The 13429-nt window shown below is 45.4% G+C and overlaps 1 protein-coding gene across 9 annotated transcripts in view; it reads right to left on the reverse strand.

Moving 5' to 3' along the window:
* dennd6b (DENN/MADD domain containing 6B) overlaps positions 1-13429 on the reverse strand; it is a 170043-nt gene that overhangs the window by 37392 nt on the left and 119222 nt on the right. For all 9 annotated transcript variants that reach the window (XM_070897302.1, XM_070897301.1, XM_070897305.1 and 6 more), the window contains one exon: positions 1429-1493. In XM_070897302.1, coding sequence (XP_070753403.1) covers positions 1429-1493 — 65 coding nt within the window. The remainder of the gene's footprint in view (positions 1-1428; positions 1494-13429) is intronic.

Consider the following 13429-nt stretch of genomic DNA (forward strand, 5'->3'; position numbering starts at 1 on the left):
AGTATTCAGTCACATTTCTGACTTGAGCCTGGTAGAAGCTGAGGTGTCAGGAGGTGAGCCACTTGTTGCAGAGTACCTAGGCTTTGCTCTGAACTTGCAGTGATGGTGTAGATATGGCTGACCCAGTTCAGCTTCTGATCAATGGTGATCCCCAAATTTTGATGGTGGGAGATTCGGTGATGGTGGTGCCATTGAATATCAAGTAGCAGTAGCTGGGCTTTCCGGTGTTCAAAATAGTTATTTCCTGGCCCTTATGCAGTGCAAATGTTACCTGCCATTTGTCAGCTCAAGCATGGATATTATCCAGGTCCTGGGCTGCTTCATCATTGGCAGATTGTGAATGGAGCTGAATGCTATAGAATGGTCAGAGACCAGCTCCTCTCCGAACCTTATAATGGAGGGAAGGTCATTAATGAAGCAGCTAAAGATGGTCGAGTCCAAGATGATTCCTTGAAGGACTCCATAGTGATGTTCTTGGGTGGTGAAAGCCACACCAACTTCCTTTTCTTCTGGTACGAGTCCAGCCACTGAAGGGTTTTCCATTTGAGCACCCACCCCCCACTTTTGACCAGTTTTGCTCAGGCTCTCTGGTGCTATACCTGGTTGAATGCTGCCTTGATGTCAAGGACATTTACTCCTCTGGCATTTAGCTCTTACATCCAGGTTGGCAGATAAAACAGTGGATAAAAATGGGAAACTTTCAAACAGGAGATGATTGAGGTACAAACAAGACATATTTGCATATGTAATAAATGGGGTGCAGCAAAAGCTAGACTTCCTTAGATGAATGGAGCAAATAAAATGAAGTTGAGACTTACAAAGCCATAAAACAATTCTAGAGCTAATAATGGAACAGAATATAGAAAATATAGAGGCAAAGCAAAGAAGCAGATTAGCAAGGCCAAGAAGGTGTATGGCAGGGATTTCCTAGACACACAAAACAAAAACAAACCAAAATAGTTAAAAATACAGTAGGACCTATGAGATGGAAAAATAAATCTTCATGTGGGTGTGAAGAAATGGCAGAGATACTAAATGAAAATGTTGCCCTGGTTTTCACAGAATGTCTTAAACAATGATGGAAACAGAATTCATAATAGCTTTTAAAAGGGAATTGCATAAATATCTGAAAAAGCACAATTTAAAATGGTATGGTGGCAGGGGAGGGGGGAGAGAGGGCAGGCGAATGGTGGACAACTCTTTCAAAGAATTGGCATCGGTATGATGGGCTGAATGACCACCTTTTGTGCTGTAAATTATGATTCTATGACACAGTGATGGGAGCACAATTGCCCTCAGCACCCTCGAGGCTAGGGAGGGAAGGGAAATAAATAAATAATATCGTTCTCATATCTTCTCAAAAGAATTCATGATACAAACCGAGATCATTGACCTGCCCTCTCACACATTAAAACAATTATGATTTACCTTTAAAAGTCGTTTAATAAGTGCCTTGTCCTTGTGCAAAAAGGTTTTGTAAGACGTGTAGATACCTGTACAGAAGGAGGAGAAAATCAGTTTTAAATGGCTTACTTATTTGAAAGGAGAATACATCTAACATAACTAAAAATCTTTCAGCTGTGCTCACTTTGTTTTTGCACAATTTGACTTCCTGTTGATGTGTTTTGTAACCCTTTTCGTGTCAACTTTTTTTTTTCATTGTACATTCCAATATCCACCTTTGTAATGGGTTTTGTCTACATGAAGTCTTCACTGTGATTGTGCAATCTGGCCACCAGGTTACAAGTGGCTTAAAATCTCTTTATAAATGTTCACCTACCATTTTTCTCAGTAACTGAAATCTCTCTTGTCCGAAGTAAAAGTTTGAATAAAACAAAATAAAGTTCTTGTCTCAAAATATGATTATATTTATCTATCGTATTGTCATTTGTGTCTTTTAATGGCTTTAATGAAGATTTTACTTGAAGGTCTGAGCCTCTCCCAAAAACTTGGGCAGTGACAGGTTATTTTTTAGCCCACAATTACTGGAGAGCTTTCAATCACATCTGTGCATTCTGAACAAACACAAATTATTTACAGAGAACGGATCTTTTTGAAATTCAATAGAAAATCTTGCAGAATGGGCATGTAATTGGCAAATTAACTTCAATATAGTAAGCGTGAGGTAATACATTTTGGTCGGAAGAATGAGGAGGCCACATACTCCTTGGAAATAAGTGTCTAAATGGGGTAGAGGAACAGACTGGATCTGGGGGTACAGATACACGGATCACTGAAAGTAACAATGTAGGTTAATAAGGCCATAAAAACAAGCAAATAACACCGGAGTTCATAGAGTGTGATAGAACTGAAAACCAGAGAAGTTATGATAAACTTGTATAGAACCTTGGTTAGACTACACTTGGAGTACTGTGAACAGCTCTGGTTTCCATATTATAAAAAAAAAAGGATATAGAAGCATTGGAAAAGATGCAGAAAAGATTTACTAGAGTGATAGCAAAACTGAGAGATTATACCTATCAGGAATAATTGAACAGGCTGGGACTCTTTCCTCTAAAAAAGGGAAGACTGAGGGACAACCTGATAAAGGTCTTCAAGATTATGAAAAGGTTTGGTAGGTTAGACATAAAGATGTTTCCACTTGAAGGCAAGACCAGAACTAGGGCCAATTAACACAAGATAGTCACTAATAAATCTAATAGGAAGTTTAGAGAAACATTTTTACCCAAAGAGTGGTTAGAATGTGGAATTCGCTACCACAGGAAGTAGTTGAGGCGAATAGCATAGATGCATTCAAGGGAAACGTAAATAAGCACATGAGGGAGAAAGGAATAGAAGGATATGTTGATAGGGTTAGATGGAAGAGGGGTGGGAGGAGGCTCATGTGGGGCATAAACACCAGCATGGCCTTGTTGGGCCGAATGGACTGTTACTAAGCTGTAAATATTTTGTAATACTTAGTAATCTCTCCTGAACCATTATTGAGCCTAAGCAATTTTATTGATATAAACTTATAAATGGGAATGGTAGCATAGTGGTTAAGTTATGGGCCAAGTAATCCAGATGCCTGGACTAATAATCCAGAGACACAAGTTCAAATCTTACCACGGCAGCTGTGGAATTTAAATTCATTTAATTAAATAAATCTGGAATAAAAAGTGAGCGTCAGTAATTGTGGCCATGAAAACTACCGGATTGTCGTTAAAAACCCATCTGGTTCACTAATGTCCTTCAAGGAAGGAAATTTGTCGCCATTACCTGATCTGGCCTATGTGAATCCAGACCCACAGCAATGTGATTGACTCTTAACTGCCCTCTGAAATGGTCTAGCAAGCCACTCAGTTGTAACAAATCGCTACAGAAAACAAGAAGAATAAAACCAGACGAACCACCCGGCCTCGGCACTGGCTTCGGACACGGCAACTGCACCCTCAGCCCAGGCGACCCTGCAAAGTCCTCCTCACTAACATCTGGGGGCGTGTCAAAATTGGGAGAGCTGTCCCACATATTAGTCATGCAACAGCCTGAAATAGTCACACTCACAATCATATCTGTCAGCCAATGTCCCAGACTACTCCATCACCATCCCTGGGCATAGAGTTGGGAGGCAGTGGCTTTGAGAGTCCTCAACATTGACTCCGGATCTCATGAAGTCACATAAGCAAGAAAACCTCCTGCTGATTACCACCTACCGCCCTCCCTCAGCTGATGAATCAGTTGAACACCACTTGGAAGAAGCACTGAGGGTAGCAAGGGCACAGAACGTACTCCGGGTGGGAGACTTCACTGTTCATTACCAACAGTGACTCGGTAGCACCACTACTGACCGAGCAGGCCGAGTCCTAAAGGACATAGCTGCCAGACTGGGCCTGCAGCAGATGGCGAGAGAACCAACGTGAGGGAAAAACCTCCTCGATCTCGTCCTCACCAATCTACCTGTCGCAGATGCATCTGTCCATGGCAGAATTGGTAGCAGTGATCACCGCACAGACACCCTCCATCGTGTTGTGTTGCACTACCACCGTGTTAAATAGGATACCTTAGGAGCCTACTATCAGCAAGGACAGACATCGATGACGAAGTCCAACACCGCCTTCAGTGTGCCAGTGCAGCCTTCAGCTGCCTGAGGAAGAGTGTTCAAAGATCAGGATCTCAAACCCGGCACCAAGCTCATGGTCTACAAAGCAGAAATGATACCCACCCTCCTATAAGAACATAAGAAATAGGAGCTGGAGTAGGCCATACGGCCCCTCGAGCCTGCTCCGCCATTCAATAAGATCATGGTTGATCTGATCATGGACTCAGCTCCACTTCCCCGCCCGCTCCCCACAACCCCTCATCGTTTAAGAAACTGTCTATTTCTGTCTTAAATGTATTCAATGTCCCAGCTTCCACAGCTCTCTGAGGTAGCGAATTCCAGATTTACAATCCTCAGAAGAAATTTCTCCTCATTTCAGTTTTAAATGGGCAGCCCCTTATTCTAAGATCATGCCCTCTAGTTCTGGTCTCCCCCATCAGTGGAAACATCCTCTCTGCATCCACCTTGTCAAGCCCCCTCAATCTTATATGTTTCGATAAGATCACCTCTCATTCTTCTGAATTCCAATGAGTAGAGGCCCAACCTAGTCGACCTTTCCTCATAAGTCAACCCCCTCATCTCCGGAATCAATCTAGTGAACCTTCTCTGAACTGCCTCCAAAGCAAGTATATCCTTTCGTAAATATGGAAACCAAAACTGCACGCAGTATTCCAGGTGTGGCCTCATCAATACCCTGTATAGCTGTAGCAAGACTCCCCTGCTTTTATACTCCATCCCCTTTGCAATAAAGGCCAAGATTCCACTGGCCTTCCTGATCACTTGCTGTACCTGCATAATATCCTTTTGTGTTTCATGCATAAGTATCCCCAGGTCCCGTTATACTGCAGCACTTTGCAATCTTTCTCCATTTAAATAATAACAATGTCTTTGACTTTTTTCTGCCAAAGTACATGACCTCACACTTTCCAACATTATTCCAACATTAGTCAAGAGGCTATAGGGGGGGGAGGAACTTAACACAATCACAAAGGAGGTGGTACTCAGTAAGATAATTAAAAGCAGATATATCCCCTGGACCTGATGGCTAGTGGCCTTGCTACCCTCAGTGCTTCTTCCAAGTGGTGTTTTCACTGATGGTGGAAACTAGAACTAGAGGGCTAAATGTTAGAATAAGGGGCCGCCCATTAAAAACAGAGATGAGAAATTTCTTCTCTGAGGGTTGTAAATCTGTGGTATTCACTGCCTCAGAGAGCTGTGGAAGCTGGGACATTGAATAAATTTGTCAGAAATAGTCAGTTTCTTAAACGATAAGGGGATAAGGGGTTATGGGGAGTGGGCGGGGAAGTGGAGCTGAGTCCATGATCAGATCAGCCATGATCTTATTGAATGGCGGAGCAGGCTCGATAGGCCGTATGGCCTACTCCTGCTCCTATTTCTTATGTTCTTATGAACAAGAGAGCTGAATTCCAGAGGTGAGGGGAGAGTGCCTGACCTTGACATCAAGGCAGCATTTGACAGAGTGCAGCATCAAGGAGCCATAATAAAACTGAAGTCAATGGGAATCAGGGGGAAAACTCTCCATTTGCTGGAGCCATACCTATCACAAAGGAAAATGGTTGTGGTTGTTGAAGGTAAATCATCCCAGCCCCAGGATGTCGCTGCAGGAGTTCTTCAGGGCAGTGTCCTTTGCCCAACCATCTTTAGCTGCTTCATCAATGACCTTCCCTCCATCATAAGGTCAGAAGTGGGAATGTTCGCTAATGATTGCAGTGTTCAATTCCATTCGCAACTACTCAGAAAATGAAGCAGTCCATCCCGCATGCAGCAAGACCTGAACAACATTCAAGCTTGGGTTGATAAGTGGCAAGTAACATTCATGCCATAAAAGTGTCAGGCAATGACCAGTCCAACAAGCAAGAGTCTAACCACCTCCCCTTGATATTCATTGCTGAATCCTCCACCATCAACATCCAGGGGGGCTCACCATTGACCAGAAACTTAACTGAACCAGCCACATAAATACTGTGGGTCAGAGCCTGGGTATTCTGCGACAAGTGTATCACTTCCTTACTCCCCAAAGCCTTTCCGCCATCTACCAGGCACAAGTCAGGAGTGTGATGGAATACTCTCCAATTGCCTGGATGAGTGCAGCTCCAACAACACTCAAGATGCTCAACACCATCCAGGACAAAGCAGCCCATTTGACTGGCACCTTTAACATTCACTCCTTCCACCACCAGCACACCGTGGCTGCAGTGTGTACCATCTATAAGATGCACTGCAGCAACTTACCACGGCTTCTTCGGCAGCGCCTCACAAACCTGCGACCTCTACCACCTAGAAAGACAAGGGAAGCAGATGTATGGGAGCACCATCACCTGAAAGTTCCCCTCCAAGTTACGAACCATCCTGAAATAGATCACCGTTCCTTCATCATCGCTGGGTCAAAATCCTGGAGCTCCCTCCCTAACAGCACTGCGAGTGTTCCTTCAGCACAAGGACTGCAGCGGTTCAAATAGGCGGCTCATCACCACCTCAAGGGAAATTAGGGATAGGCAATAAATGCTGGCCTTGCCAGTAATGCCTACTTCTCAGAACGAATAATAAAAACGAATGGAAACTGCCTATGTAAACTTGTCATGTTGTAAAGCCTCCTCTCAGTGGTGGTGCTGTAGAGCTCGGTTAAGCATCGCCCAGCTCCTCAATAAATACTGCAGAGGAAGTCAAATGTTCCAAACAGCTCTACTTCGGAAATTACGATACATTTTGCTTCATAACTATAAATAATATGAAATCATAAAAATAGTTTACACAAATTTGGCCAGAATACATGGCTTGAAAATAGGGACTGAATTAGATCTGTGCGCTCTGGCCCATATATTGTCCAGCTCGGGAAACCTGCTTCACTTGAAGACGACACTGGGTTTCATTCCCTGTGCACACCACGACAAGAGACTGACAAGTATACTTTGTAAAATCACTGTATAGTTTTGTCACACTGTATATACTGTTTATACATGGATATGTTTACGGTTATTTGATATTGTATGCAACCCATTGGGAACTACACATTGCAGGTTGGGATTTGTTGAGTCTCTGTGATTTGGCTCAGTGAGGTGATATGAAAGGTCCTGTCTACCTTTGTGAGGTACTGGGAGGGGTCTCGGTCTGACCTTTCAGTTGATTTGGGGCTATATATTGGGTGCTTGAGTTGTAAAATATGCCAGGAAAGGGCTCCAGCGATCCTCGAGTTTCAGGCACAGTCTATACAACAACTTTCATTTATATAGCACCTTTAATATAGTAAAACATCCCAAAGCACTTCACAGAAGTGTTGTTAAACAAAAATGTGACAAGACACAGAAGGAGATATTGGGACAGGTTGGTCAAAAAGGGAGGTGTTAAGGAGCATCTTAAAGGTGGAGAGAAGTAGAGATACAGAGAGGCTTCAGGAGGGATTTCCAGAGGTTAGGCCTGAGGCAGCTGACGGCATGGCCACCAATGGTGGAGCAATTAAGATCAGGAATGTACAAGAGGCCAGAATCGGAGGAGCGCAGAGATCTCAAAGGCTTGTAGAGTTGGGGGAGGTTACAGAGGTAGGGAGGGGGTGAGACCAGAGGGATTTGAAAACAAGGATGACAATATTAAAATTGAGGCGTGTCAGACCGGGAGCCAATGTAGGTCAGCAAGTACAGGGATGATGGGTGAACACGATTTGAAGCGAGTTATGAGCACAAGTTTATATAGGGTAGAAGATGGGAGGCCGCCAGGAGAGCATTAGAATAGTCAAGTTTAGAGATAACAAAGTCATGGATGAGTGTTTCAGCAGCAGATGAACTGAGGCAGGGGTAGGGGCGGAGTCGGGCGATGTAATGGTGGTGGAAATGGGCAGCCTTGGTTAAGGTTGAAAGGTTAAGGTGTGGTACCCTTTGAATAGTACTTTTTACAAGGTTTATTAGGGTATGGATCACAATGTTCTTATATTTGCCCTGTGCTGAATTGACAGAAAGGTGTTCAGTATTGAATGTGTGACAATGACAATAGTTTTGAGTTCACCTGCTCGCAATGAGATGGCACCATGGAGCAAGTGCTTGTAAAGGAGATTAAGTGCTGTCAAATGGGATTGCATAGTCAAGCAAACAGACATATACTTTGTAGCCAAAACCAATAGCACCAAATGGGTTCTGATGAAGGGTCATCTACCTGAAATGTTAACTCTGTTTCTCTCTCCACAGATGCTGCCTGACCTGCTGAGTATTTCTAGCATTTTCTGTTTTTATTTGAGATTTCCAGCAATTGCAGTATTTTTCTTTAGTACCAAATGGTCCATTACCTCTCAGTTGATAGGGTATGCTACATAAAGGAACTTGTGCACATGATTTGAGAAGGAGCAGGAACAAACATAAGTCGTGGTCCATGTTGGAATTAATCATATATGAAACATCATATCATAGGCAGTCTTTTGGAATCGAGGAAGACTTGCTTCCACTCCTAAAGTGAGTTCTTTGGTGGCTGAACAGTCCAACACGAGAGCCACAGACCCTGTCACAGGTAGGACAGATATTCGCCGGGAGATGGGGGCGGGGGCGGTGGCACTGATTTACCACACGCTCCTTCCGCTGCCTGCGCCTGACCTCTTCACGCTCGCAGCGATGAGATTCGAAGAGTTCAACGCCCTCCCAGATGCACTTTCTCCACTTAGGGCAGTCTTCGGCCAGGGTCTCCCAGGCGTTAATGGTGATGTCGCACTTCACCAGGGAGGCTTTGAGGGTGTCCTTGCAATGTTTCCGCTGCCCACCTTTGGCTCATTTGCCATGAAGGAGCTCCGCATAGAGCAGTTGCTTAGGGAGTCTCGTGTCTGGAATGCGAACTAAATGGCCTACCCAAAGAAGCACTGCAGTCCAACAAAAGATATCCAAGTTTACAGACATGCCCTTTGAAATGTGCCACATTCCAACAACTGGTAGATTCCATTCTGACAGGGACTGGTGGTTATATCGTTGCATACATTGTTGAGATAGTCATTTTTAGTCAGAGATGGGAAAAACATTTCAACTGTCACTAATGTATTAACCCAGTTTAAAAAGCAGGGTTGATAGTTGAGACTAAAACCTAATAAAATGGTATGGTTCAGGTTTTGTACTTGGATCAGGACCTGAACTGGAGGTAAATTCCATCATGTACTTGTCTACCATGGCTAAATGTTCCTCGGTTATCCGGCAACAACGCCTCGGCATTAACTGATTAACCCGCAAAATGAAGCTCAATCAAGTGGTCTGATCAGCCCAGGCAGAAAATGATTTTGAAAGGTTGAAGAATAAACTACGCACTCGCTTCTAATAGCAATTCTCAAGCTTTCATTCTCCATATCTATGCATTCGATCGAGGCACCGGTGATGTTTGGAGTGAGGTAAATCACTTTGCGGAGGGACAACATAACATAAGAAATAGGAGCAGGAGCCATTTGGCCCCTCGAGACTGCTCCGCCATTTAATATCATGGGCTCAGCTCCACTTCCCTGCCCACTCCCCATAACCCTTCATTCCCTTATCGTACAAAAATCTGTCCATCTCCACCTTAAATATATTCAATGACCCAACCTCCATAGCTCTCTGGGGCAGAGAATTCCACAGATTTACAACCCTCAGAAGAAATTCCTCCTCATCTCAGTTCTAAATGGGTGACCCCTTATTCTTAAACTATGCCCCCTAGTTCCCCCACGAATGGAAACATCTTCTCTGCATCTACCTTGTCGAGCCCCCTCGGTATCTTCTATGTTTCAACAAGATCACCTCTCATTCTTCTGAACTCCAATGAGTAGAAGCACAATCTGCTTCATAAGTCAATCCCTTCATCTCGGGAATCAACCTAGTGAACCTTCTCTGAACTGCCTCTAATGCAAGTATATCCCTCCTTAAATGAGGAGACCAAAACTGTATGCAGTACTCTAATTGTGGTCTCACCAATACGTTGTACAGTTGTAGCAGGACTTCCCTGCTTTTATACTCCATCCACCTTGCAATAAAGGCTAACATTCCATTTACCTTCCTGATTACTTGCTTTAAAAAAGGAGGGAGAGAGAAAGCAGGGAATTATAGACCGGTCAGCCTGACCTCAGTAGTGGGTAAAATGATGGAATCAATTATTAAGGATGTCATAGCAGCGCATTTGGAAAATGGTGACATGATAGGTCCAAGTCAGCATGGATTTGTGAAAGGGGGATCATGCTTGACAAATCTTCTGGAATTTTTTGAGGATGTTTCCAGTAAAGTGAACAAAGGAGAACCAGTTGATGTGGTATATTTGGACTTTCAGAAGGCTTTCGACAAGGTCCCACACAAGAGATTAATGTGCAAAGTTAAAGCACATGGGATTGGGGGTAGTGTGCTGACGTGGATTGAGAACTGGTTGTCAGACAGGAAGCAAAGAGTAGGAGTAAATGGGGACTTTTCAGAATGGCAGGCAGTGACTAGTGGGGTACCGCAAGGTTTTGTGCTGGGGCCCCAGCTGTTTACATTGTACATTAATGATTTAGACGAGGGGATTAAATGTAGTATCTCCAAATTTGCAGATGACACTAAGTTGGGTGGCAGTGTGAGCTGCGAGGAGGATGCTATGAGGCTGCAGAGTGACTTGGATAGGTTAGGTGAGTGGGCAAATGCGTGGCAGATGAAGTATAATGTGGATAAATGTGAGGTTATCCACTTTGGTGGTAAAAACAGAGAGACAGACTATTATCTGAATGGTGACAGATTAGGAAGGGGGAAGGTGCAGCGAGACCTGGGTGTCATGGTACATCAGTTATTGAAGGTTGGCATGCAGGTACAGCAGGCGGTTAAGAAAGCAAATGGCATGTTAGCCTTCATAGCGAGGGGATTTGAGTACAGGGGCAGGGAGGTGTTGCTACAGTTGTATAGGGCCTTGGTGAGGCCACACCTGGAGTATTGTGTACAGTTTTGGTCTCCTAACTTGAGGAAGGATGTTCTTGCTATTGAGGGAGTGCAGCGAAGATTCACCAGACTGATTCCCGGGATGGTGGGACTGACCTATCAAGAAAGACTGGATCAACTGGGCTTGTATTCACTGGAGTTCAGAAGAGTGAGAGGGGACCTCATAGAAACGTTTAAAATTCTGACAGGTTTGGACAGGTTGGATGCAGGAAGAATGTTCCCAATGTTGGGGAAGTCCAGAACCAGGGGTCACAGTCTAAGGATAAGGGGTAAGCCATTTAGGACCGAGATGAGGAGAAACTTCTTCACCCAGAGAGTGGTGAACCTGTGGAATTCTCTACCACAGAAAGTAGTTGAGGCCAATTCACTAAATATATTCAAAAGGGAGTTAGATGAAGTCCTTACTACTCGGGGGATCAAGGGATATGGCGAGAAAGCAGGAAGGGGGTACTGAAGTTTCATGTTCAGCCATGAACTCATTGAATGGCGGTGCAGGCTAGAAGGGCTGAATGGCCTGCTCCTGCACCTATTTTCTATGTTTCTATCTGCATACTAACTTTTTGTGTTTCATGCACAATGACCCCCAGGTCCCGCTGTACTGCAGCATTTTTAAAAAAAATTTCCTGCCAAAGTGGATAACCTCACACTTTCCCACATTATGGGCCCAAGTTTCCACATGATAAAAAACGGGCGCCCCTCCGAGCTGAGCGCCCGTTTTTCGCGCCTAAAAAAAACCTTGCGATTCTGGAGCATTATGCAGCTCCTTGTCTGCCTGGCGCGGCGCCCAGGGGGGCGGAGCCTACTCTCGCGCCGATTTTGTAAGTGGGAGGGGGCGGGTACTATTAAAATTAGTTTTTTTTCCTGCCGGCAACGCTGCGCGTGCGCGTTGGAGCGTTGGCACATGCTCAGTGCGAAAAAAACATTGGCACTCGGCCATTTTTGTCGTTCGTTGTAGCTGTTTGATTTTTGAACATTTTTTTAATAAAAGCACATTGCCATCAGCACATCTCACTGCAGCCTTCTCACTGTCTCCTTCCCCCCCGCGGGAAAGAACGGGCGCCTCCTCTCCCCTCCCCTCCCCCCCCCCCCGCGGGAAGAACGGGCGCCTCCCCCCCCCCCCCCGCGGGAAAGAACGGGCGCCTCCTCTCCCCTCGCGGGAAAGAACGGGCGCCTCCTCTCCCCTCCCCACCCACACGGGCAGAACGGGCGCCTGCCCCCCCCCCCCCCCCCCCGGAAAGAACGGGCGCCTCTTCTCCCCTCCACCCCCACCCCCGTGGGAAAGAACGGGCGCCTCCCCACCCCCCTCCTGCGGGAAAGAACGGGCGCCTCATCTCCTCTCCCACCCCCCGAGGGCAGAACGGGCACCTCCCCCCCCTCCCCCCCGCGGGAAGAATGGGCGCCTCAGGCTGACTGCAGAATTCTCCGTGCCTGAAGCACTTTCACACAGGTAGGAAGATGGTTTATTCAATCTTTTCTTTGCTTATAAATGTTTATTCAGGTTGGATTTATTTGTATAATATTTGTATAAGTATAAATAAGGATTTATTGTAGAATTTAATGAATTCCCTTCCCCCCCTCCCCCCCCACCTCGTTCTGGACGCCTAATTTGTAACCTGCGCCTGATTTTTTAATGTGTAGAACAGGTTTTTTCAGTTCTACAAAAATCTTCACTTGCTCCATTCTACTTTAGTTTGGAGTACGTTTTCACTGTGGAAACTTTCAAATCAGGCGTCAGTGGCCGGACACGCCCCCTTTTGAAGAAAAAATTCTGTTCCAAAGTAGAACTGTTCTACCTGACTAGAACTGCAGAAAAAAAAATGTGGAGAATTGCGATTTCTAAGATAGTCCGTTCTCCACCAGTTGCTCCTAAAAATCAGGCGCAAATCATGTGGAAACTTGGGCCCAAGATTCCATCTGCCAAATGTTTGCCCACTCACTTAGACTGTCTATATCCTCACAACTTGCTTTTCCACTCATCTTCGTATCATCTGCAAACTTGGCTACATTACACTCAGTCCCTTCATCCAAGTCATTAATATAGATTGTAAATAATTGAGGCCCCCAGCACTGATCCCTGTGGCACCCCGATAGTTTCTCCATGTCTTGCTGCAGTCGCCGTGTGGGACCCGATGCCAGCCAAATGTTGCGAGTAGGGGTATGGAGCAGGCCGGGGCCATCAGAGGGAGCAGTGTGCGGCGGCATGACACGACAGGGAGTAGCGCATGCTGCTGCAGGAGGGCAACGGCTGCAAAGCCAGGTCGCTGACTGCAGTGCGGGCAGGCACAGCAGGAGGGGAAAAGGAGCAGCAAGAGTTTATAAAAGGAAGTGACGGGGGCCCAGAAGAGGCGAGGGTCCAGGGGCAGCATGGGCCAGCACACATTGCTAGATGTGTACGCGCTCAGTCCGTGCAGCAGAGCTGGTCTCCAGTCATCGTGGGTAATCCTTGGCACTGGATCAAGGACTAGCTCTGTCAAGCCTG

This window comes from Pristiophorus japonicus, chromosome 13 (genome assembly GCF_044704955.1).
Source record: "Pristiophorus japonicus isolate sPriJap1 chromosome 13, sPriJap1.hap1, whole genome shotgun sequence".
NCBI classification, from domain to species: domain Eukaryota; kingdom Metazoa; phylum Chordata; class Chondrichthyes; family Pristiophoridae; genus Pristiophorus; species Pristiophorus japonicus.